Source organism: Octodon degus, unplaced genomic scaffold (assembly GCF_000260255.1).
Source record: "Octodon degus isolate 3935 unplaced genomic scaffold, OctDeg1.0 scaffold00001, whole genome shotgun sequence".
Lineage (NCBI taxonomy): Eukaryota > Metazoa > Chordata > Mammalia > Rodentia > Octodontidae > Octodon > Octodon degus.
The window spans coordinates 11,479,601-11,505,965 of NW_004524577.1; the positions used below are offsets into that span (position 1 = coordinate 11,479,601).

A 26,365-nucleotide genomic window follows, 5' to 3' on the forward strand; every position below is an offset into this window, starting at 1 on the left:
TATTATTTTTTTAATTTTATGTATTTAGTACAGGATCTAACGGTCTCACTACACAGACAGGACTCATAGTGATTTTCCTGTGTTCAGCCTCCCAAGCGCTGGTCTTAGTTACCTTCTCAGCACCCCCTCCCCAGGTGGGGTGCAGGGTGGCACCATACACAGGGATTGAACCCCAGTCCCTGTGCTCTGCCTAGGCATGCGCTTTAGTCTGCTGAGCTATCTGGCTGGCCTCAATTTTAATTATTAAAACGCTAATAAAAATCAAAATCAAAATCAACAAGTTCAAAGGGCAGTGTATTTACCTTCCCACAAGGCTGTTTGGAAAACAATCTGTTTTTAACTATATTTTACTCACAATATACCATCTAAGAACCTGCCAGGTATTTTTAACTCTTGGTAAATACTTTAGCCTGATGTAAAGCTATGATCCAAAACTACTTTATAAGTGAGTGTTTGGCGATGGAACATAATCCAAATAACAAAGCAGCATTTTTATCGTCCTCGCGTAGCCTGTTAAATTTTCACTGACTGAGGAGGGTAAGTTACGACTGACAGTCATCACCAGGCCCTTGACTGAAGCGCCGGGGCGCCCACACTCTCCAGGCACACACAAGGGGTGAACGCCGGGCCTGGAGAAGGCCTTCAGTGTTCAGTGAGGTGCTACGAGCAGAGGTCCAAGTTCTATCTGAGAAACTCCAGAGTCCTCAACTGCAGCTTGGAGACCATCAGGGGAGCTGCTCTTCACTGGGCCATAGCACGGCAACAATAAGCAGAGTGACACCAGTGACACTTTAATAACTATAATACTCGATTCTCTAAGCAAAGGCAGCCGTACTCACAAAACGACACACTGTGAGTGTTCCTGTTTGCTGTGGACTACATACCTGTGTCCCCCCAAGATACAAGTGCAGACACCACCCCTAAAGTGGTCCTATCTGGAGTCTGGAAGGTGTGAGGCTGTTCTATGGTGACGGTCATGGTTCCTGAGGTAGAGCTCTAGAACCACCTTGTAACTTACAGAGCAATCAAAAGCACTGCAATGTCTCCTTCTGATACTGGGCCCCCAACCCAGTTCCTGACACAGAGCTTCTGAATCTCGTGCAATGTCCTGGGTGGCAGAAGTGTCTTTCATTCTGAAGAGGTGACTTTGGCAGGCTTCTGGATGGCCTCAGGTGGCAGCTGTGAAGGGAACTGGCGATGGGATCAGAAGACTGCAACTTTCGCCCCACTCACTGACCTCTGTCCAGGGAGGTGGAGGATGTTCAGTTTAGCTGAGGGCCTAATCGAGCATGCTCAGGGGCAGAAATGAAACCCTACAAGGATGGGTGCCAGGAGGTCCCTGGTGGCTGGCGCCATGGAGCTTCCTGGAGGGTGGAGACCCGAGAAGACACGGAAACTCTAGTCCCTCTTCCTCACCCCTCCCAGCCTCTCTCCCATTGGCTGCTCATCTGTATTCTCTGCAATAGCCTTCTGCTAACCGGGCGAACATAGGGCCTTCTCCGAGCGCTGGGAGCTGCTCTAGAAAACCAACTGAATCCACGGAGCAGGTCACGGGAATCTCAAGCTATAGCTGGGCAGGCCTCCACTCAGGTCTCAAGCTAGCCCTGTGACTGGCACTGAAGTGGGGGGCAGCTGGAGCACTTGGGGCACTGTGGGATCCGACGCTATCTCTACAAGACAGTATCAGAGGTGAACTGCGTTAGGACACCTAACTGCTGTCTGCAGGACATCACAGAGGGGATCTGGGGAGCGCTAAGTGGGAGGGAGACAGGAAAGTGCAAACAGGAAAAGCGCTTGCACATTTCCCTTCTCCCCAGGAGGAAATTTGGATGTGAGGGCGGCGCCTCATGAGTGGGTTTAAGCGCCTTCGTAGGAAGGATCTGAGGGAGAGGCGCTCTTGCCAATGTCCTCTGCCATGCATTGGTACAGCAAAGAAGTGGCCAGCTGTACACCGGGACAAAGCTCCTGCCAGGGAGCAGACGGCACCGGTGCCCTGGCGCTGAACTTCCAGCCTCCAGAGGCACGAGAAACCAAAGTCTGCTGTTTTAGCTGTCCGGTCCACGGTATTTTCATTACAGAAATTTGAACTAAGTTTATTCTGTACTTTTTCACTCTGGTGAAAAACACTGTCACTGTAGCAAATTCTTGACTTCAGTCACTAAAATTATTTTAGATCGAGTACAAAACAAAACCCACTGCAAGAAAGTTGATTTTTTTAAAGTTGCTGCTTTTCTTTAAATCAGAAAGACTTTAGAGAAAATCTTTGGTATCATACATTTTCACACAACCCTAGAAAATAATGTTAGAAAGCAACTTTCAGGTCTTAATGTAGTATGAAGTTTAAACAACTCAAAATGAAACTATGTACAAAAAACAGTAAGAAAAATGTCAAATGTAACAAAAATATAATGAAGACCTTGTTTCTTACTCCTTTAAATTGACAGGCCTGCTGTCCTAGAGCTGGCCTCCAATGTGGAGGTACGTACTAATGCACGGGGTAGAGGAACACAAGGTTAGATTTCCATCATACTTTCATTACACCTTAAGATTCCTTGTTTCTTTGCAATTTATAATTACAACGCACAGGATATGACAATATGGCAACATGTGCATACAATTCTTAAATGCATGTACACGTATGGGGCAAACTGAAGTTACTGATGGGGCAACAGGCTCAAAGAGTCTAGAAGACAGTAAGAATGAAGAAAGGATTTCCCTGCGATAGAGCGGCTTCAGATCAATGAGCTGAAACTTAAATCCTTCTGTTCATAAAATTTCTACTCAGATTCTAATTCATTCTCTATTTGAGGTAAAACAGTTGTCACCTGCTATAGGAATTATTACTTCCCATATGCATGCACGCAAAGGTACAGTAACTCCCACACACGTCATCATTTCACTGAGAAAGTTCACAGATAATTAATATCTACTAGACTTTTTAGAATTCACCTATGAGGCAGCAAAATTCCGAATCTCTTACCCAGAGTTTTTTGAATGTCATTCTTGGCAGGAAGTAAGGAACCCCTTGCATCTAACAGCGCTTCTGCTGTTTTTCTCAGTTTCTCAACAGCACCCTGATGACTTGATATCTGTCCTTGCAGAGCCTATAGGATTAAAGGTTTTTCAATTATACTTGAGGACAAAATAATAGATTCCAATAGGGAAAAGTTGAATATTTATTGTAGAAATTTTCATCATATGAGCCTTCTCTGTAGTTCTCAGAATGAGACCATTATACACATAGCACCAGCTAGTCCGAATAACACAAATTCAGTTTTGAAATAAACCACTGAGACCTGGTTCCCAATCATTTCTCTTCTCCCTGACCCTATACCCTTCCTCATCTCATCTAAGATCCCCAATTATGACTTCTGCACAGCACCTGTACTACCACTAGGACGAAACCAAACACAGAGAACCTCGGGGAATATTTCTGACTCTAGGTAGAGATAATCAGGGACTTTTGTGTCAGCAGATCCTGATTTCCTACTAAGTCATATTTATTTCTGTGAGTTCCATAAAAGTTACCACACACTAACAAGTTTTCAGTAGCCTTGCCACATTCTGTGAAAATACAAAAGTGAAACAGACAGGAATCTATGGCCTATGGCAGGGAGTGTTAAGTGTCAAAGGTGAGTAAGTAAAAGCATCCTAGATGCTGAGAGGAAAGATAACCAGGAAGCACAATGGAGGACACCACGCCGGTGGTGCACGGAACAGGCCTTGCAGACAGTGTGCATGCGCACCTGCAGGAATGCAGAGGGAGAACAGCAAAGCACAAAGACAGGACAGAAGTATCTCAGGAGAAGAGGAGTGCCACCCAGCGTGAGGACTAAACACACAGTGAATAAACACAAACATAGGTAGAAAGGCCCTCAATGTCAGTTTACAGAGAACTACTCAAGACTTGGGAGTAGGCAGTGAGCGTATGCTCAGGACTGACCTCCGGGGGGCTGACTCTGTAGCACTGCACGGGGAATCTTCAGGGGAAAGCAATGCAGAAGAGAGTCCAGCTGGGAGCACCCCCGGCAGTAACTACAAAGAGGCCCCAAGGACTCTGCCCAGGGTACATGAGACAGTGGAGTTAGTTCTTCTCACAAAGAAGGTCAAGTTACCTAAAGCTGTGCTGCCCAGTACAGTAGCCACTAAACAAATCCATGTGGGACTTTGACACTGAAATGCAATAAAATAAAAAATTTCCCAGTTGCACCGGGCACACTTCAAGTACTACGTAGCTTCTGGTGACTGGTGGCCACCACATCAGAGAGGACGGACAGGGCATTTCCAGCATCACAGATTCTCTGCTCCAGAGGATGGGAATCACGGTGAGGGGCGAAGAGGAGAGAGGGAGCCTTCATTTTCCACCCCTCACACCAGTAATATACAGAATTTGTACACACGAATGAGAACAAGTGTAGGAGGAAAGGAGAACCTATTTTGGAGTTCAGGACTTCAAAGTGCTTTCGAGACTATACAGAAGGGAAGAGCAGAAGCGGCAGTGAAGGGAGCCGCAAACACAAGAGGAACTTGATATAAAGAGATGGAAGACAGGACCACTAACGGAGAAAGCCCAGCAGCATCAAGAAGACTGTGAAGACCGCCAGAGGACACCTGTATTTATGTGACAGGGAAGGGGAGACAGAACAAGTGCTGTAAAGGAGGTCAAATGGACCCAGAGTAACGCTGGCCCCCCGCTAAGTACCCAGGTACCCAGCCCGAGATTTCTCCCAGACTTTATCTTCCCTAATGCAAATCCCAGCACCGAGTCCTAAAAACTTTACTATGAGGCATGAACGGGGCTCTGCTCCTTCACATGGGGATTACTAAAAAAGACTCCTAAATGTGTTCTGGCCTACAGCGGTTTCCCTAAAAAGCTCTTAACATATTCAGTACCTACCTGACTATGTATCACTCCTTTATTTAAAATTGTTCATAGTTTTCCCTCATAATAACGGCTAAGGTTTGAGAACACCATAAAGAGAATGAAGGCTATCCCTTTGAAGGCTATCCTTTCACCGTGATCTTTCTCAACTTCCTGTCCCAGAAATGCCCAACAGCTATGTCTCATCTGTTCATGTGAGGCCTTCTCGTCTCCACTTAGCGACCTTTCAGGCAACGCAGCCCACTCCCACCAACAGCCCAGCTCCTCTTCACTCTTTAATACTCTGCCAGGAACTTGTCCTAGCTCTCGCCTCACCTACGTGGGCTCAGTGTTCCTCCTGGAAGGGTCTATAAATGCCCCACGAATGCGAATCGAGTTATCTATCTCTTGTATCAAACTACAACCTTCTTGCAACTGGGAATTAACCTCATTTGGCTTTCAAGGCCTTCTAGGCCTTGCTAGAAGTTCCTAAAATAAATAAGTTAATAATAAATGCAGATATCAAGCATAAAACCTAAAAAGATACCCTATTACAGCATTATTTATGAATATTTACTATGTCTCTACCTAAAGGCAACATTTTCCTTAATTTTTACAATATAAGAACTATGTGACACATAGGCCTCCCCATGTGTGTGTGTGTGTGTGTGTGCATATGTGTATGTGTATGTGTGTGTATACTGAAAGACCCACCAAAGTATGCCCAACATGGGATCTGAGATCTGAATACAGATCCCACATCTGTTCCCAGAGGCCAAAGAAGCCAGAACAGAGTGCATCTGTCTGTGAAATCTTCCCAGAAGTTAAGAAAGGGGGAGAAGTCTCATAAATGTGAACTTTACTCAAAATGAGGCTGAAGCCCAGGCCACACTGCATGCTCACTGGGCACTGCTCTGGGTCCACAGCATTTGTTCCATCTCTCCCTCCTCGTTACATAAACACAACTGTCCTCTGGGCATCTTCACAGTCTTCTCCCACTAACTGTTGGGAGCTGCCAAACCTGAAATTGATCCTACGTGGGAGGGCAGGGTGAGGCCTCATGGCCTAAAGCAGTCATGCTACCTTGGTCTTAAGAAAAGCATCCTGCCTGGACATTGTGGGCTCTTGGTTGCTAAGCAACCCTGTGTCTTACTACTATGCACGAGTATTAATAAAGGCTCTTACTATTATGTCTAACCCAGCTCCTAGCTATCTTTTCCTCATTCCTGCCTTCATTTCTTCCCAGGGTGGAAAGGATCACACTGAGACCAGCAGATCCCTACACAAACTTCTTCATTAAATGTAACATGATGAATCTTCATAATTATGTTAAACTCTTGACGTTTCTTGCCAAAAATATGGCCTTCAAATCACAGTATCTCCTCTGCGCTTGCCTGAACACTGTCCTGAACACATAATCAAGATGTGAAAATGTAACCTCTCTATTCTTATGCTTGTAGAAAAGAAGAAGAAAATAAAAACAAGCAGCAGGCTAGAAGGTATACACTAAAAGTCGGAAATAACCCCAGGGATGCCACATCAGCTGGGTCCCTGAGCATTCCGGGACAGCTGCTGAGGGGAGGGGTGCGCGCTACAGCCCAGGAAGGCGCAGCGCCCTCCGCCCTCCGCATCCTCACCCCTCTTCCCTCCTTCTCCTTTGCCTCTCCTACGGCTATGCTTAGACATCCCCCAAAGCGTCCCGTGAGAACAGTAGGGAACAGTAGGGCTTTGCACAGGTGGCTGGGACTGGAATGGTTGATGCCAGGCCCAGGAGTGTGTGACTGCTAAATCAGTCCCCTGACTGGTCTGGCACAGTTCTGGACATGGATAATGGCAAAGTCCACCCAGGGTGTGAGTGCTACCTGTCCTAAAGGCAGGAAGCGTGCACAGGACACAAGGGACAGGATACAGGGAGAGGGCTGCGGTGGTCACTTGCTATTCTTTGTCATTTCACCACTTTGCTCCCTCCTACCCGCCATGAACTACTTCTCCTCTGCCATACCACCCTGCTTTGGAGCCAGCTGGTGGTGGACTGAAACCTCTACAAACTGTGAACCAAAAACCAACATCTCCTCCTTTAACTTTAGGTGCTGGGCATTTTGCCTCAGCAAAGAGAAACCAAAAAACACTCTGTCCCTCTGGCTGGCTTTCCCTCTGGTCCTTACCTGCCACACTGAACTCACTTATGTCGTAGCTGCCCAACCCCAAGGCCACAGGTCCTCCAAGCTGGCTCTTGGGAGGTGACTGAAATATGGGGCAGCATAGCCAGCTTGCTCTGAGGAGGGACTGGCTGCGGCAGGCCGCTGGAGGCCTGGCTCCTCCGGGCTCTGCTTCCTGCGCACCCCTCCACGAGCAGCTCTCCTCCGCCAGCCCCTCTGCCATGCCACCCTGTCTTAGAGCCAGCCAGCTACCTACGCACACTGAAGCATGAGCCAAAGTAAGCCTCGCCTTCCTTAAGCTGTGGTGCCAGGTATTCTGTCCTCGCAACGAGGAAAGTGACTCTGCCTGCCTTCTTCCCACCAGACACCCCTGCATTGCACCACGCCTGACTATCAGCCCACCCAGGAAGGTACCTATTTTCCATGTTAACAGTACAATGATGGCTTTTTACTCAATAACTATCAGGTCACTAAATTCTAAAAAGCAGTCTTCTAGCTGTCAATATTGCGTTTACTTCCTATTTGTGGTGACAAAAGCTAAAAAAAAAAAAAAGAACAGAAAATAAAAATGAAACTTTTAAAATCAAAATCACACTCATAATGAATTTCAACAGAGTATGTTGAAACTATTTCCCATTATGTAAGAATTTTAAAATGTATTTTAAATAAAAGTAGAATAGAAACTTTCTCTACTACTATAGACTCCCCTAATCATGTATGACATCAAGCCTGCATTTCTGAAAACACAGATGTCGGGGACTGAATTTGGTCTTGAACATGCAAGGCAAGCACTGTACCATTGTAGCTATACCCTCAGCCCATAGGTAGACTTTTGGAAAACTATGCTAGTAATAACTGAGATTTACATTTCTAAGAACCTCAACATTGGCCCATAGAAATCCTGAATATTACAGTGACATTCCGTTTTTCCTTCTGCTTGTTAATTCTTAAAACAAATATTTTATGAGTAATCTCTTTACATCAGATAATAGTATAAGTGCTAGGAATACAGCAATGAATAAAACAGATATGAATATGTTCCCACAGAGCTTAATTATAATGGAAAAGGAAAAACTTAAACAAGACCAAATGGCTTGACAATCCTGGGCTTTGTTTACCTGGAGAGGGGTCGTGAAATACAGGTAGTGAGGTGTAAAAGTAGCATCAAGCCAACTGCATGGCAAGCAGATCTGTGGCAAAGTCAAGTTACGGCTCCCTGTGGAGGGAGAAATAGCTCGTCCCCTCTTTTGTTTCACTTCATCAGGTGAAACTGTCGCCAAGTATGGGAAACTGAAGACTTTCAGCAAGATTAATGAAGAACTATCTCTCTCCCCTCTTTGTTTTGTTCTTACCTTGGTCTCTTCTAACTGCCTCTGTAGATTCTGGGGGTCCACAGCAACAGGTTCAAGTAACTGTCTGCTGGCCAGGGCCTCCGAAGCCTGCAGTGCAGACCGAAGTCCACAGGACACGTCCTGATAGTGTTGGTATTTATCCACTAGGTCTTTAAGATTATTTCCAAGAACATTACACTGAAAAGCAAAACAGAGGAGGCAATGGAGATTAAAACCCAGTTTTCTCATATGTCAGATTAACCTAAGATCTGTGAACTATGTAACTGAAAAAGAGCCTCCAAGCCAAGTTTTAGGGCTAAGGGTTTTACTTTATAGGAGACAGTTAAAAGTGACCACAAAAATCAGGATATAATGCTAGATTTATAGAACTTGAAAGCATCTCGCATCAGATTCTCTGAGTTTTGTCTACACTCTGTGTATATAACTGATGGTAAAATTTACAAGGTGATAAATAGATGATTATCATGTTTTGCGCAAGGTTGATTAATACAAAGAGGACAAACAGTAAAAATTAAAATTAAAGTCAGAATGAAGGATTTTTTAAAAACTCATTTATGCAGCTTCGGTTCTTAGGCACCTCCCTAATGTTTTACTTGCTTAGAGATTTAAAAGAACCAAAAAGCCTGTCAGTCATCAAGTACGAGGTCTTGCATCTACAAAGGGAAGATGAGTACCGAGACACACTGCTCCAGCTTCGCTACGTTCTGGTCCAGGCACCACAGCTGTCTGCTGCTCAAGTCCGGATCAGATTGTACTACGGCTTCCTGGAGTCACTCTCCGAGGAAATAAACTTAAGCTCCTACCTTTAAGCACATTTCTCAAAAGTAAAGTAGATATATAGGTTTTCAGGTTTCCTGCTTCTAAATCAAAACAAAAGCTAAGAGGACATAGCGCACACTATAATCACATACTGACTTTCCTCTTGGAAAAAAGGTAACAAAATTACCTTGGAGTAGAGAGTCCTAAACCGATCCGTGGCATGATCGAGCTTGCCCTGGACTTCTCTGTGGGTGGCAGATGTGTCCACGTCATCCTTGTCAACTTTGCTGCCCTCTCTCTTACTGCACAATTTGGCAGCTTCCAATACCCTGTTTGCAGAAATGGTGATGTAGCGCAAGTCACCTCTGTGAGAAATAACGTCCTCGGAGAAGCTCTTCTGCCCGCCCAGCGCGGTCGGCAGGCCCCCGAGGTCGTCCGCCCCCGCCGCCAGGTTCTCAAGCTCTTGCTCTGAGTGCTGCAGCCAGTGCTCAAACTCGCCATAATCAGCAGCAAACTTTTCTAACTCCTCTTGCAGGGAGTGCGTTAACTTCATTTTCTTCTCTGACTTGGCCAGTGTCACTTCATAATGTGCTTTCAGCTCCTTCATGTTCTTCTGCAGTTTCTCCTTGTCCTCAGGAGAGAGATAGTGGCCCTGTGTCTCGAGCAAGGCTTGGGCGGACTGTGTGGCAATGATGACCGCCTGGTGCTGGGAGACGATCTTCTCGTGCTGAGCCTGTGTGAGGACAAAGTGAACGCAGCTTTAACGCAGCCTGGAGTTTCCGATGGCCTTGGACGGCTGGCAACGGGCCGCGGGGCCTTCAGCTTGCCACTGTCCCCCCTTCCCAAGCTAATCGCTACACTTTGCTCTGCGGAACTTCAGAATCACGAGAGCTGCAATGGGGCTCTCTCTTTTAAAGAAAGTTTCTAAATCTTCTTACAAGTACTTAGGTAATCACAAATTTATATTCCGATACTAAAATAACTGTCTGTAATCTAATTCTCAGTCTGCTCATTGCTTCCTTATGACTACACAAAAGGAACTGAAGTGGTCATGAAAATAGGAAAAAAAAAAAGAATATGTACTATTAGAACTAGAAAAACATTTCAACAATTAAATGTCCAGAAAAGCCACATCCAAGTGAAGGCAACAGATATAAAGAATTCTGGGGTTGCTACTTAGTATCTGGGTCCCACCTGTCAACACCGAGACAATGGCCCGAGGTCACACGCACAGTGCACAACCTGCAGAGCCTAAGGCACCTGGGCTCACAGCCCCCTGGGAGGCTGCAAACAGGTTCAGCCATGTGGAGTCACTGAACACCAGCTCAGCTTGCGGGCAGCAAGTGGGCCTCGGATGGTTGGTACCCCTTCCCTCCAGCCGTAAGTTTCTTTTCCCAGTATGCCACACGAGTACAACAAGGGTTACTTTCCCTTACTACAGCACACACTGCAGGACACAGTGATCGCACTCCCCGTGGGTGCTGGCACAGGGACATGTGCATCTTCTTCTTTTTACCCCCTTTCCTCTCCTTCCCCTCCCTCTCTGCTCTTGCATCTCTGGGTCCTTCTGCAAAAGTTCTGCCAGAACTACATTTTTCACGGCGGCTTTTACGGAGCCACGCATCCTAATTCCTGTACCTGAGGGCCAGTTTTCACCTCTACGCCATCCATGCTGCTCCCACCCCAGCTGGAGAGACTCACAGACCTTTCACCCCTGCTAGTGACTGCTCTGTGATCTACCTGGCTCAACCCCTGCCTCCTTTATGTCCTTGCACAGATCTCTCCTCAGTGAACCCCACCTTGACTGCCCTATTTGCAGGCTGAAAATGGTACGAAACCCACACTTAACCACCATTACCAAGGCCTAAATCTTTCCACTCAGCACGCTGAACCTTCTCGTGTAACACGCTGCTTTGCTTTGTCTACTGTCATTCATCCCACCTTCCCCTCTGCAGGCAAGCAGTGCGACAGGGAACTGACTTTGCTCACTGGGGACTGCCGAGTGCCCAGAGCAGTGCTGGCCCAAAGAGCAGAGTGAACATACGCTGTGAGCTAGGAAGGCCCAGAGACTCAGAAGCGCCGCTGTAAGATGACCCCACTTCTAAGAGCAGACACCTCTCATGTGGACCCTCACTGTCTGAACAATGCACACCCCACAATGACCGAATCCTCCTCACAGACCGCATCTGTGGAGCCTGAATTACATCACAGGCTACTCTCTGGAAGGGCTTTGCACATAATTAAAGCTGGCAGAATTCATGAACTATCTGATGGGTCCTCTTCCTTCAACAGCTGGAGAATGGTAGGGCTGCGGCCAGGGCACAACTGTAGAGGGATGGAGACCCCTGGGGTGCACCACCAGCCAATGCAGGTAAGACCTTCTCACACTGCCAGATGCCCACACTCTGACAGGCCCAAAGAGCAGAAGAAAATGTCACATTGTGGACTGAAAAGAGAGCTGTTCCATGACACCTTTATGTCTGGTCCACTTACTGATACTTTTTGTTACTTTTATCAGATTACAAACTTTTCTTGACACTCCTGTAACTGACTCATGAACTTCCTTTAGGAATACATCAGATTTTCCACTTTTAGAGACAATTATAATAAGGTCCTGTGACAGAGTCTTGAAACCAGGACATGGTGAATACTGCTGCTCTTCTCCTGGCTTAATTTGTATTTTATATAAAAACTTCACAGAGAATATCCTATCCTAAAGAACCTGAAAGGAAGAGTTGAAGGAAAACAGCACTGTAAAAGTTCCTAAAGTCTAATCATGCAAAGGGAAACATGAGGGGAAAAAAACTAATTATATGAAATTTAAAAAAAAAATACTTCTCCTAAGTTTTAATGTCCACCATACAAGATATTTTTTGAAGGGCTTTTAACCCAACCTGTCTGGAGGAAGTGACCTCAGAAAGGACTCAAGCCCAGCACAGTGCAGACACTTGCGGACCAAGAGAAGGCTTGTGTACCACCGCGGCCATGCAGTTGCTGAGTTTAAACTCAAGTGCAATTCTCCAGGTGTGATCGGGGAAGAGACCTTTGGCTCTGTAAGTTATTGTTTTCTATAAAATGAAAATAACCTCAAGGTATAATAGCAGAGCTAAGTGAATTCAGGCAGAAAGACCAAAAGTGACTGGCCCACTGGCACTGCCGCGTGAACATAAACCATGACTGCTTCTTACGAATTTCCTATACGGCTTCAGTTACAAGACAGCGCCGCATGCAGTGACGTATTTCTCATTCTTTTGACTTGCTTGCAACTCTCATACTAAATTATATTTGGCATAATGACAACCTAGGGAAAAAGGACTTCCTTTGCTGTGATCAGTACGGCCTGTGTGAGCTCTATCTTTTGCTCTCCTGGAAACAGAACGTGACCGTAGCACCATGCTTAACCAACACACCTTGATCTTCTGGTACTGCCGGTTCAGATTCTCCTCAGTGCCTCCCACGCGCTCCTCAAGGTCAGCCGCCAGCAGGTTCCCGTTAACGTCATCCTCCTCCCCTATCACCGACCTGCCATCGCCTTCGTCCAAGTGGGTCCCGTTCTGTTCAATGACCTGTTTGTGCTCTGTCCCCGCCCTTTCCGAGCCATTGTCCATATCTGACAACCAGTCCAGAAGATTTTCTATTTTGATTTTGCTCTCTTCCAGCTGCTTCACAGCTGCAACCTGGGCAGGAATATGCACACCAAATCCCATGAATGCAAGCTGAGGTGTCATTGTGACATTTCAGACATAAAATCTGAATAATTTTAAACTGTCAACACTGACATGCACTGCAATTATAACAGTAAAATTAACCGTCAAAGCAACAGTTCCTCTGACACAGTCACTATGCTTAAAAATAGTGTATACTCCGAAGTTGCCTCTGTAATTCATCAATGCGCATACATCTTACAACCCGACCACAATTTTAAGAAAATTTAAGAATGACAACTCACGAAACCTTTTGTAGTATTTAGCCAATTACATATCTGGAATCTATGAATTCTAGTTTGGGGGTTAATAATGACTTATTACCACCAAATACACTTAATAAATAGTCAAGTGGATGTTATAGTAATCATTTCTGACATAACAATAATGCACTACATGTGAAATAAGGACCTTTTCCGTTTCTTCTTTGATTGCTGTCTTCACAACTTTATCCAGCTCCTTTTTCGACTGTTCTGCCTTCAAATTAAGCTGCTCACATTTTATCTTGGCTTCACTAAGTTTTTGTTCAATCAAAGCCTTATCGTCTTCTGACAGCTTTTCACCACTCTCTTTTAAGAAGTTCTCTGTGTTTTTCACTATTTCTGCCAATGCTTGTGCACTTCTTTGCATATCTTTCTGTAATTCCTTGTAACACAAAAGAAAAAATACTCTGTTAAATTATTACCTACTTAACTCTCACAGTCACAATTCTAAGAGGGGGCAAGCAGAGTACCACCCAGGCAGCTTGGAAAGCACACTGAATATATTAAGTTGTTGGCTGGCTTGAAGTTGTATTTAACATCATCTGAAATCTACAGAAATGCTTGCAATTTTCATGCTTAAAAAAAGAATGTGGTTTACAGAATGGACTTTGTGAAATCCTAACGTCTTTGGTATATAATATATGCAAATATGCATATGCCAGATTTCTAACACATTTTTACAAAGGCTTAAAAATACACAGTATTATTTGCTCTTTTCAAACATTTAATATTTATTTATTGCTCAAGATTAAAAAAGAAATAGTTCCTTCAGTGAATGAAGATTTTTTTTTTCCTAAACACCAAACTCAATAATACTCTGTGATGTTTCCTTCTCTGCCTGGCTACTACGAAGCTCAAGATTCCTTTACCATACTTCAGCTTTCTAGAGCTGGCAGAAGAAATTTCCCTACATAATTTTCCCTATTCTTTCCCTTTTTATTATGCACTTTTGTCCTCCATCTGGTGCTGTGCGTGAGTTTTAATAGTTTTCTTCATAGGTTAAGCATTCTTAAATTTTTATGAGCAGTTACTGGAATTTTACAGATCCTACCTATTGGGCCAATTATTCTGTGACACTAACTCCGCTCATGACTTAATTCGTAATATCTACTTAACTTTTACGATAAAGTAGCAACGCAAGTATAGCAATGAGGAAACTGAGGCTCCAGATAGGAAGCTAACCATGGGTACGATCTGGAACCGGAACAAAGAACTATGCAGTTACAGTGAGAGTGCTCATGCTCTTAACACCAACGTCAGGATAGCTGTTATTTTTTCCATTTTCCTTCGAGACGATGAAAGGAATAAGAATAAGCTAACAAGAAGCCAAAGTGATGGGTTCCCATTTGAATTCATACAAGTCTGTGTCTCTCTCCTCCATCCAATACTTTATCCAGCAAAATTACTTGGCCTGCTTCAAGTTGTAAATCTAATTTTTAGCATAAAAGTTCCAGTTCAGGACTGCCTTGCTTCTAAAAAAACAAACAGACCAAAAACCCCTAAAATTCCTGGTAGCACCCAGTGGCCTTAATGTCAGTAATCAGACCTAGAGGGACACAGAGCTGCCAGCAGAAAGCCCAAGTCTACCTCTTGCTCCGACTTGTACTTCTTTAACTCAACTGTGCCATCTCCAATCACAAAGGCCTCTTGGTGACCGATGAGGCGGTTTTCGGTCTGGGTGAGAAGATCACATATCCCCTGGAGCTTCTCTTTGTACTCCTGCTGCCGTTCTGCCACCGTCTAAAGTGGAGAAACCCCGAACATCGTCAGTGCATGGTCATAAATCACCTGTGACAGTACCTGACTAACACACACTATTCCAAAGTTCCTCTCCTAAGCTTTTATTTAAGTATGCTGTAAACATAATAGCAGAGGGGTACAAACTGAGCAAGGAGAGAGAGAAAGAGTGAGCATGTCCCAAATACGGGCAAGAGCCCCCTGGGGTGAAGTTACTCAGCAGAATACTGGCCATGCATATGTGTAAGAGATGGAACTTCTGACCGACAGGAAGAAACATCCCATTTTCTTAAGCTCTTGAAACCTGCAACACACACAATTAATTCTGCAAAAGGACACCAAAAGAGAAGTTAGTGATGACTTGTCTGTTAACATAACTGATATGTATAAACAGGTTATCATGTTAGAGACAATGCCCTGTGCTCCAAGAAATAATAAAAGAACACTGCATGCAATGTTGCCCGAATCACTGTGTCTAATTGCATTTCCATTTTTAACTCATTCTTGCTATTATAGTACTATAATAAAATTCACTACATCTCCTAAAAGACTGAGTCAAAACCAACTCGCATGCACCTTTCACTTTCCTGTTGTTCGTACACTGATCATCCATGTCACAGGCACAGTAAACATAGGTCGTCTTTCCTAAAAGCCTAGCACATGCTAGGCAAGGTACTAAGTGTTTATAAATTTTTATCAGTGCTCACAATGCTACCAGGTAAGTACTGCTAGTTATTTCCACTTTATCAATGAGAAAAGAGAGGTGCAGTGCCTTGCCCCGGGTCTTCAGGACAATGGAGAAGGCAGCATGCCACAAACACAGGCAACTGGCTGCAGAAGGCACGCTCTGAGCATCTGTGCCAAACCACTTCATTGAGGAAAAAGACGCTACTCTTGACCGCCTTCAACTGACTCCTGGAAATTACTGAGTACATGCATTTTTCCTATTTATAGGGTAAAAAAAAAGTAAGAGTCCCACTTAAGAGTCAGTAGCATTAAGGAGTCATGAAAATTAAAATCATCTGAAGTAGAGCATCATTACACAAACAGTGCTGTTGTACACTGTAGGAACGCTGTACTATGTCGTACTAACCAAGGCCTGTCTGGAAAGCTGTTCCCATAGGCTAAAATATATGGGCAATTACATGAAGGCTTCACCTAGAAGAAGTAAAAATAAAGAATTCCCCATCCACAAAGAAAAGCAAACCTTCTGATCATCAAGATCTCGTCCTAGCTGTAACTGTATCTCTAAACGTTCCACCTGCATAGTTACTGATTCCTGCACATCGAGAAAATACTTCTGAGTTGCGTTTAAGAGCCGCAGCAGTTGTTTGCTTTGGTTGGGAGACAGATCTTGTGCATATTCAGAAACGAAGAACTGCACATCGAAGGCAGTAGTCTCCAGTTGCGCTCTGGTATGCCCCAGGTCTCTTAACATAGCCTGTGAGGGAAGCGGTACAAGATACCAGTACAGAGTAAGGCTATCGATAAGGGTTACAGGAACAAGAATGTTCATCTTTTCAAATATGGTTTTTCAGAGGATTGGAAGTTTAAAGACTTTTATTCACTACTCCACAAAAATCCACTAATTAGAAACAAGTGATAACAAAGTTTTTTTTAAATACAATGGTAATTACTATGATACACAACAGAGAACTCCTGCAAGAATATTTTGCCTGCAACATCCTATTTAAAATGTTACTGGAAAAAGGCAAAAATTTAACATAAGTACATTTATGACACATTTAAATACTCCTTGCTAATACTTAAGAGTATCCATTAAACGGAGGTAATAAATAATAAGATTCTGGAGAATTTGAAATGTGAATTAACTGTACCAGAATTTCAGGTTTCTGACACTGAGACAAAGAGCCTCATCCTGCTTCTGGGAAATGGGTACAAATTAAGAACTCACAAAAGTATCATGGCAAAATTGACTACCATTAAACAAAATGATAAGAATTCAACAAAGGTTGTCATATTTCATATTTATTATATTCAAATTAGTTGTTCACATTACTAGATATAAGCATGCAAAATTGTTCCAAAGAAATTAAAAAGAAAAAAGAAAAAATTTAAGCATTAACTGTTCCTTACAATAGATCAGTAGAAACCAGCAGCACAATTATCCAAGATATCCTGTGTATGTATATACATATGTGTATCTATACATACATATATATATACATAAATATCCATACATACACACATGCTTTTTTCTCTTCCTTCTTTCTTTTCTCTTTTCCTTCATCTCAGTTGTTCCTTCCTTTTGAACAGTTTCTTTCTCTTTCACACTATCTACTGTACCTTTCAGATTATTGACTTTTTCAGGTTTTTACACCTGGGAGACAATACAATGTTTACATATGTGGGTCTGATTTATTTCACTTGCGTATGGCCTCTAGTTGCATCCTATAAAAGTCTTGAGTTTATCTTTCTTTATAGCAAAGCAATACTTCATTGTATAAAAAAAACCATACCTTTTTTATCTGTTTGCTCAGCTGATGGGCATTTGGGTTGTTTCCAAGATCTAGCTACAACAAATTGTGCTTACTATAAACATGGGCACCCATATATCGGTGTGGTAGGTTTTCAAATAATTCTTTATAATCTTAGGAAATTTACATTTTTCCTACACGCTTATATTAAATCCATAGGTTTTATAATGTCCTTTGTCATTTACTTTGACACTTGCCTTAAGAAACTCCAAATTTTTATTTACATGTTCAGTGTCTTCAGGCTTCTGGGTCTCAATATTCTTCAGAGATCTGCTCCTCTCTGTTATCAAGTCTGAGAATGACTTAAGTTTATGGAGAAATTCTTCATAAGTAACTTCTAGTTTGGACTAGAAAATAAAATTATGCATTCATTTTTTTTATCTTCTAAATTTCAAAGTCTTGTAAATAGTGATTATGTTTTAAAGAACACTAAAAATATCTTACAATTAGATATACAAATACTCAGAGCTTCTGAAACTGCCCTTTCTGTACCCACCATTTCAGAGTCAACTGCAAGCTTGATCTGCTCCATTCTTTCTGAAGACACAGTGCTCAGGGAAGAAAAGGCAGTCTGCAAACTCTGGTGGCTCACACGCAATTCTTCAAGATATCTTCTAGGAAAATCACTGGGAAGAGACTTTGAGAAATCTTCTGCCAATTTCATATCCTTTCTTAAAATCACAGCAATTGGAGACAGTCTCAACTCAAATGTCTACAAAGAAATATGTCCCAAATATATTTACTACTCAAAGAAAAATATAAATACAAAACATAAGACACTCCATTAAACATGAAACTGAAAACTCCATTTTTTCCCAACTTCATATTAACTGATATCATCTGAAGCAGCCAGATCCCACAGTACAGAGGGGAAACATCTCCTAAGGGCCATGGATTTGTCCCCAGATTGGTGCCACAGAGAAGCCTTAGAAACTTGAAGAGAAATGACCTTAGTGGCTGAGGTTCTGGGTCACTGATGACATGTACTGGAAGTGGACTGTGCTAACCAGGCCTCTCTTTGGTTCCCGGTTGCAAGGTAAGTGGTGATTTGCTTTGTTTTTGTGGTATTTTTGAGACAGTGTTTCACTCTGCAGTTCAGCAAAGTGTAACCCAGGTTGACCTCAAAAGCGCAGCCATCCTCCTGCCTCAGCCTCCCAAGTGCTGGGTTTATAGGTGCACCACCACACTCTCATGGCTTTGTGAGCTAAGTGGCTTTCCTCTGCCACACACTTGTCACTGTGATCTGCTGCCTCTCCACAAGCGTAAAGCACCAGGATCAGTGGTCAGGAAGGGGATCCGCCAAACCCTTCATTATCTGAGGCATCTGTCAGAGTCACGGAGAGCCGAATAACAAGCAGCAGACAATTCTTACCTCCAGCTGTTTAAGTTGATTCTTCAAAGCTTCTAGATTGTTACCCACAGACTCAAGGTTGTCTAAAGGAGGCTTCATATCTTGAAGGAAAGCTAAATACTCATGCATTTTTTCCGTGTGCCACGAACACTGCTGCAGTTCACTGGAAAACTGAAACAAATTTGAACATTTGAACTTAGTAGCCTTCATGCACGTTTTGAAAACCAAACATAAGGGGTTACTCCGGAATGTTTCATGCAGGTATGTGACTGTCAATCCTGATGTAGCAACTTCTCTGGATTAAGAAATTCTCAGCACACGGCGTGGTGGGCTGCCGAGTGTGGCCAGGCCACCACAGCTCACCTCACCGGCACAGCTAGCCGTGCTCTGCTCTCTGGCTGCCGTGAACCGAGCAGCTGTGCCAGACCGTGTCTGCTAACCTTGTACGGAATCTCTTGAAACTGTGAGCTGACAACTCCTCCTATAAGCTGTGGGTGCCGGGTACTGTGGCTCAGTGATGGGAAAGTTAACATAAAATAACCTAATGAAATGGGAAAGCTGATACATAATTCCTAATACAACATACCTTCTGTATAGAATGTAAACAATCAACTTACTTTTTCCATCGAGCTATCTCCAGCAATGACTTCTCTTGATCCAGCAATATATTCCAAACGCTTTGGGAAATCACTACAGCAGTCTTCAAATCTCTCATCTCTTGGCAATGCCGATGCACGCACAACAGAGCTCTCCAGCTGCACTTCTTTTATGGTTTGTAAATCAGGAGAGCAGCGGTTTCCTTCTTGGCTTTTAACATCACCAAAACTGTGTGGCTTTTCTTCCTCCATCTCAGAAGTGGTACATACTTTTCGACTCAAGTCTCTAATTTGTTCTTCTTCTGAATATCTATCAGCAAGCAGCTTATAGAAAGCATTTTCAAGTTGTACTGGAAGTGCTTTAGATGAAATACTTCTTTGCTCTAGATAACATTCCATCTGGGTTAAATTTCTCATCAACTCCAACAGTCCTGGAATTTTCGGGCTATATGGATTTTGCTTCAGTACATCCAGGAGACATTCAGAGTTAATATTTGCAACAGAAAAAAGATCATCTCTACCCTCTACCTTCAGCTCTGACAAGTTATTCATGGGGAGGAGGAGTTCAGGGCAGTCACTGATTTTAGAGTCGATGGGCATATCAGATGCTTCATTTGCCAACTGCGATGAGAAGCTAATCCTTTTTGTTAAATCGTGAATTAAAGTTTCAGGGTCTGCACAAGCTGAAGGGACACCCACCTCTTGAGGATTCACATTACTTTTCATTCTGCTTTTTAAGATATCCTTTACATCCTCCACAAACACCTGAGATGGTTCCGTACTCATTCTCACCTTTTCTTGGTGTTTTGGAGACAGAGTTTGTTCTTTTGGTGGCTGTTTCTCAATTCTTTCTTTCTTCCCATCAATTTCCAAGAATGAGCAGTCAGCACCTAAAGTACTAGTAGAGCTGTCATTTCTTATTTCATTCATACAGACCTCTGGCTTCATACAATCAGTAGTTTTCCCAATATCTTCTCCATCTCTAAGGGTCACGCCTGGAAGTACGATTTCACTGTTTTCTGGTGTGAACTGAGGAATTTTTATTCCTCCTTCTGAAGCACTTTCTTCAGTAATAAGACCACTCTGCTGCAGCATCTTATTTCGAGGCCAGTCTTCTTGTGTAGAAATCAAATTCTCTTCTGTACTATCAACTCCTACTTGTAAACCTTCTCTCATAGGTGAATCAGCTATTAAAACATGGCTGGGAGTATCTTCATTTGGTTTCAGCACGTCTTTTGCTTCTATATTTTCAGCATAGTGTTTTAGGAAAGTAAGCGGATCAAGCTCTTTCCCAGGTCCACTGGTGAATGCACCTTTCTCAGCAGTGGCATTCTCTTCAGGTAATACAATGTCTGGAGTAAGGTCATCATTGATCACCTTGGAAACTGATTTCTGAAATATGTCTTCAAGATCCTCAAGCTGAACGGGACTTCTGCTGACCACTGTTTGTACGCTTTTTGGTGCCTCTTTAAGAGTTTCAATTGCCTTCACAGGGCTTCCTCTCTGACCACCATCTTCGCTGCTCATTATTTGAGGAAATGGATGCTGACTTTTAACTAAATTGAGGCTCTTCCTTGTACTTATATTAAGTGAATGTTTGAGATATTTATTTTCCTCTTCTTCTGGATCTTTTTTAAGCATGTCTTTACCTACTTGCATTTTCTGGGTGGACACAGTGCCTTCCATTACACCAGTTTTGCCATCTTTCCCTTTCATTTGGCTTCTCTCATTTCGCTGGCCATCTCTAGCACTTTTAGAGGCTGTGAGTAACAACTGGTTTTCCACAGCTTTCCCTATTAATTCGGGCTGGGATCCAATGATTTCATCAAAAGATGGGTTGATTTGGGCTGTCATATTCTCAAGATTGATAGATTCTGGCTTTGGGGACACCTTGTTCTTTGTGTTCGTTAGATCACCCCCTAATTCAGAAGGTGAACTGATGCTACTCTGTAAAGTACCTTGAGGCCCACAGAGTGTTCCTGATTCAGCGTCTTTGGCATTAGGCAGCAATGTATCTGTAAGTACTACCCCATGACTCAACAGAATTTCTCTGTTTTTTCCAACAACCCCAGTTGTGTGTTCCTGAAGATTGTTTCTTTCAGTAGCTAAACTGCTCTCACTAGTGGATTCTAACTGTAACACACTTACACTTTGCTGTGTTTCTAGAGAACTATAATTATGCATTTTATCCCAGAGAAGCATTTCACCACTTTGATTTTCATTACTACTTTCCTTTACAGCCATGGCACACAACTGGTGATTTTCACACTTGTCACTCCCATCTCCCACCCCTCCTGCTCTGTCAGCACCATTATCATCACCATCACCATCACCGTCTTCATCATTACTGTCACACATAAAACTCCCATAACTGTCTTCACTTTGCAAAGAATCAAAATGGTTAGTATCGGGCTGGCCTGTTACATACTCTTTTCTTCTCCAACTGCCAGTGTCATCAAACTCTGATGAATCACCATAGCTCCCTTTCCTTCCTGCACTTTCACAATCAATCAACGAGTCAGACTCCCCACCTTTAAGGTCACTTGTGTGTTCCCTTTCCGATAAGGTTTCCATTGGCCACTCCTTCTCCTTGTCTGACTCAAATGAACTTAAATGCTTTTTGTTATTAGCGTCTACTTCAGCTTTCTCAATAGCCATGAGAAAACCTTGATGACACTGTGCTTTGCCTCGGACACTTAAGTTGGAAACCTCAAAACTTTCATTCTCTTTTGAAGTATCATAGAAAACATCAGCAGGAGAACCCATCACATCATTTTCCTCTTGCAGTGTGTCATAGTCCTCAGGCTGCAGACAATCCTGGTCATCACCTTCGAGAAGCAGAGAATCATGGTCATCGTCTTCAAACAAGGGGGTATCATAAAAGTTATCATCACTATCTGTGTCTGTTCCTGTGCCACTCTGTGGATCGTCCAGCAGTGACGTCTCATAGTCACTGGCACTGATGGCTTCTTCAAGCACACGTGCACCACAGACATGAGATGCACTTGTGCCGCCGGTACCGTACTGCTGGGCCATGGCACAGGAGAACTCTTCCACTTCAGATTCATTCTGCCTGCTTGTAGGTGTCCTCTGGGAAGCAGTTTGCATTTCTTCACTCTCATCCAAAGTATCTGACATGTGTTCATCACCGTGATACTGTACTTGAGGCTGACTACAAGCAGTGTTGAAAGGCTTCTGCTCCCCGCATTCGCCCTGTAAGGTGATGTTAATAGCTGCGATTCCGAGAAACTGGTCCTCAACACTTTTTCCTGTTCTTTGATTTAATAACATGCTTTGGTCACTTGCTGATGAGGAGGCGGCTTCGTACTGATTTCCATCACTGTCTGGGGAGCAAACATCATTAAAATTCTGAGTGTGTCTCAGTTTATCGTGACGTAATAAGGCACTCAGCCTGGAAGAGTAGACAAAGCTGGATGAATCATGATTTATGTTATTCTTTGTTTCACTCACATCACAGAGTCTATCAGTTTTTGAATTCCCAACAGGACTTGCTACCAGATCACATGCAAAGTTTTGAATGTTTTTAGAATAAGTACATCCATCTGCATTTTCATTTGTTTCAAGTTGACTTTGATTTTCACAGTTTTTAAGTATGTTTTCACAGTCATGCAGAAGTGTGCTGCCCTCTGTACGTTCACAGGACACAGGATTGGGAACACACATGGTGAGCACAGTGTTACCTTCAGGATCAGTTGGTGTCATGTCTGCCATACTTTCTGACTGACATAATTCACTACTGATAGCATTATTTCCCATTTCACCAAACTCCTCATCTATGACACTCTTTTGATGTTCAGGAGTCTCTCTATGGCCAGGTTCTCTACCATGACACTTATCAGAACTAGCTGGTAAAGCTGTATATCCATCCTTCCCCTTACTGGCAGCACCATTAAGAAACAGGCCAGGGATGTCTATGGCACCCAAACTGTCTTCTGTTGCTGCACCCTCACCAATCTCGGCACTGCAGCCATCCAGGAGCATGCCGACAGCCTCCTGCAAGTCTCCATCGTACATCAACAGCCTCCGCCCTGTGCGCGCATCCATGTAACTGTTGACCATCAGGTAAGATAAGAATAATTTCTTAGTCTGTTCTGAGTTCTGAGTTGCCCCTGGTTCTTCTCCTTCAAAACTGTCCTCTTCTTGTCTATAATCATGAACTGTTGATGGCTGGAATTTACAAAAAGAGAGCCATCTTCTGGCATTCTTACAAGCTTCTAAATCTCCTAAGTCTGGCATTTTATCTGGCAGTGCTATGTTTTTTAAAATCGATGCTGTGTTGTTGTCTATAATTCCTAGCTGCTCAGCGACATCCACATCAACAACCTGAGAACTTTCTGGAATATACAGGGCAGCTATTTTCTGCCTGCCATTCAGAATTTTGTAGGCCAATTCATTTGTAATCAACTCTTGCTGCAAGGAAGAAGATGTGGGGAATATTTCTCCAGAGTGTGGCCAGATGAGGCCAACATAGCCTCGCTGGGCCTCCAGGATCAGAAGAGCACTGCTGGACGTGATGAGGTCGCACTGCACCGCTTCATCCACTGTCAGGCGTTTAGCGGGGTTGGAGGAGATGATGCCGCCTGTCTGGACCTGATAGGCGAGAATGCTGTGGGCGGTGTCTCCGTCGATCACGCCCTCTGCCAAGGCTTCTTCGACAGTCAGCTTCTGACCAGAGGTGCCCTCGACCAGACCACCAGACAGCAGCTGTGCGCCTAACAACCGAAACATGGTCTCACGGTCTATGAGACCCTCGTGAGCGGCTCTGAGGATGCTGATGCTCCTTCCACACTTCAATGTTATCCGACCCCCTTCTTGTGGTCTCACAGGTAGAAGCCACATTCCAGTATTTTTTTGTAAAATACTTTTTTGTACCATATCTGTTAAAGACACCTTCTCAGAGGTAAAGGGGTCAATAAGATCTCTGCACATATTTTGTCTTTCTAGTACTTTAGAAAACAATGCTGAGGAAACCAAGTTCTGCTGGAAAGCCTTTTGCAAGGTTAAGTGTTCACCAGTGGCTGGGATAGTGAGAAATCCAGGAGAAAACAGGATCTCAAGAACTTTAACGGCCATGGACTCTGATATCATGCCTTGAGCTAAAGCATTGAGTACAGGAATTTCGCTAGATGATGAAGCAGAAATAATCTCCTTAACTTTATTTAGTTCTTGGAGCTGGCACAGAATTTGTTCGTCAATAAGACCATGACTTTTGGCATCTTTGAGGTCAAAACACTTTCTTAATTCTGGTGAAATTAGACCAGAAATCAGCAGCTGTGTCTCAAGCAACCTGATTCCTGTGTCGTAGTCAAGGAGGCCTCTTAACACTGCCTGAAAGACTGAAAGGACCTCTCCAGTTGTGTGATCAACGGTGCCTGCAATCACTTTATCCAGCTGAAAGGGAAATGAGACAGTTTCAAGTCGGTCCATTGCACACGGGTGGGCAGAACGTCATGCAACTTAGTTCTTGGTTTTGAGTTTTTAAGCACTTCATCATAAAAATCCTCTACTTACCAAGGCGCAGCAATGCTGTGAATGTTAGGCAGCTCAAATGCACAAGTGATCTATGTCAGTGATCTATTCAACAGCACAGGATGTGATAAAAGCTTTGAAACAACATGCATCTGCGAATTGAAAACTTCATATCGTGTACATTAACAAGGTTAGTGAGGACACAGCAGAGTGGATGATGACAATGAGAGAACGGAACACACACCTAGAGGGCAAGTCATGCTTTCTGTATTTGCGTGAGATTAATGTCTAGTGACATGAAAGAGAATATCAAACCCCATGCTACTGATGTTTACAGCATACTACCTAAAAGACATTTAAAAATTAAGGAACCCAAAAAATGGTTACATACTCTCCAAATGTGACAATTATGTGGAAAGTACTCTCAGGGTAAGTGGAATTAAATATAAGGTCAACTTTTAAAATATCGAACGCTGTGACTGACACATTGATATGCACTGCCAAATTAAAAAAAAAAAACTTTAAAAAGACATCTGTTTTAAGAAGACAGAAGGGCACCTTCACTATAATAGATGGGTCCATATTACTCGAGAAGCTCTCACAGCTATCTCTAAATCAATGCTGCCACTTGAAATGATTTGTAGCCTCTAACATACTTTATCATAATATACCTATTATAGCAGAAAATGGCCTTTAAACAAGAGTTAGAGAAATGGATCTTTTTTTACCATGCAAGGCAGAGATTAAGATGTCATACAAACTAATGAATAGCAAGTATAAGATTGCACTTAATAATCGACACTGAAATATCTAAACATGTAAACAACTCAGTCCATATTTTATCTATGTAAAAATTCAAGGCAATAGATTATTGACACACTATCTCCACAATCATGCAGCAACTACTTTCTGAAACAGCCCCATGTTTAATAAATGTTACCTTCTCCTCTACATTGATATCTCCTGAGGTTTGTGATTCTTCCTGCTGTTTCAGACATTCACTAAATAATAAATTATATCCTTCTTGAAGAGTTTTCACTTGCTTTTCTAATTCGTTTCTTTCTTCATCTGTCATTCTAAAGCAACCATAAAGTAAGAGAAAGAATAAATCCTCATTTTCAAGTATAAAAATTATGTATTAGGTTTGGTAACATCATGGTGTGATCTTAAAAGACAGCCTGGGTACACTACATACTGCTCAGGGCCCTAAAAACGCCTCAGAAAGGCAAGTGTGTGAACTAAAATATCTATACCTCTTCAATACACAAATTTCCAGAATAAAAACTGCTGCTACCTGATCAGGACCAAATCTGCTCTTAATCCCATCAGGAAAAGGGGCTGTAAGGTAGCACCTCGCAAGACAATACTCACTTAAACTGAAGACTAAACAGACACTTACAAGGAAATCAACAGGTTCCCTAAACTACAATCCAAATCCATTCTGGAACAATCCTAATGAGGGTGTTCAAAAAGGGTTTAAGATAAATGTGCTACTTCCCCAAATCACTGTTTGAAATACAGACAGTTTCTTATTAAAAAAAAAAAAAAAAAAGGAAAGAGTCGAAACACAGTATAAAAAGCTACAGCCAGAAGAT

General features: G+C 43.0%; 1 protein-coding gene across 9 annotated transcripts in view; it reads right to left on the bottom strand.

Moving 5' to 3' along the window:
- Positions 1-26,365, bottom strand: part of Dst (dystonin) — a 482,621-nt gene that overhangs the window by 132,338 nt on the left and 323,918 nt on the right. For 8 of the 9 annotated variants that reach the window (XM_023701151.1, XM_023700937.1, XM_023701123.1 and 5 more), the window contains 12 exons: positions 25,711-25,846; positions 19,302-24,692; positions 18,706-18,855; positions 17,830-18,045; positions 17,531-17,680; positions 16,043-16,276; positions 14,686-14,838; positions 13,247-13,480; positions 12,542-12,808; positions 9,319-9,864; positions 8,373-8,549; positions 2,981-3,104 (listed from right to left, as the gene is read on the bottom strand). In XM_023701151.1, the coding sequence (XP_023556919.1) occupies positions 2,981-3,104; positions 8,373-8,549; positions 9,319-9,864; positions 12,542-12,808; positions 13,247-13,480; positions 14,686-14,838; positions 16,043-16,276; positions 17,531-17,680; positions 17,830-18,045; positions 18,706-18,855; positions 19,302-24,692; positions 25,711-25,846 (7,778 nt within the window). The remainder of the gene's footprint in view (positions 1-2,980; positions 3,105-8,372; positions 8,550-9,318; positions 9,865-12,541; positions 12,809-13,246; positions 13,481-14,685; positions 14,839-16,042; positions 16,277-17,530; positions 17,681-17,829; positions 18,046-18,705; positions 18,856-19,301; positions 24,693-25,710; positions 25,847-26,365) is intronic. The other variant, XM_004623003.3, reaches the window with a different exon arrangement.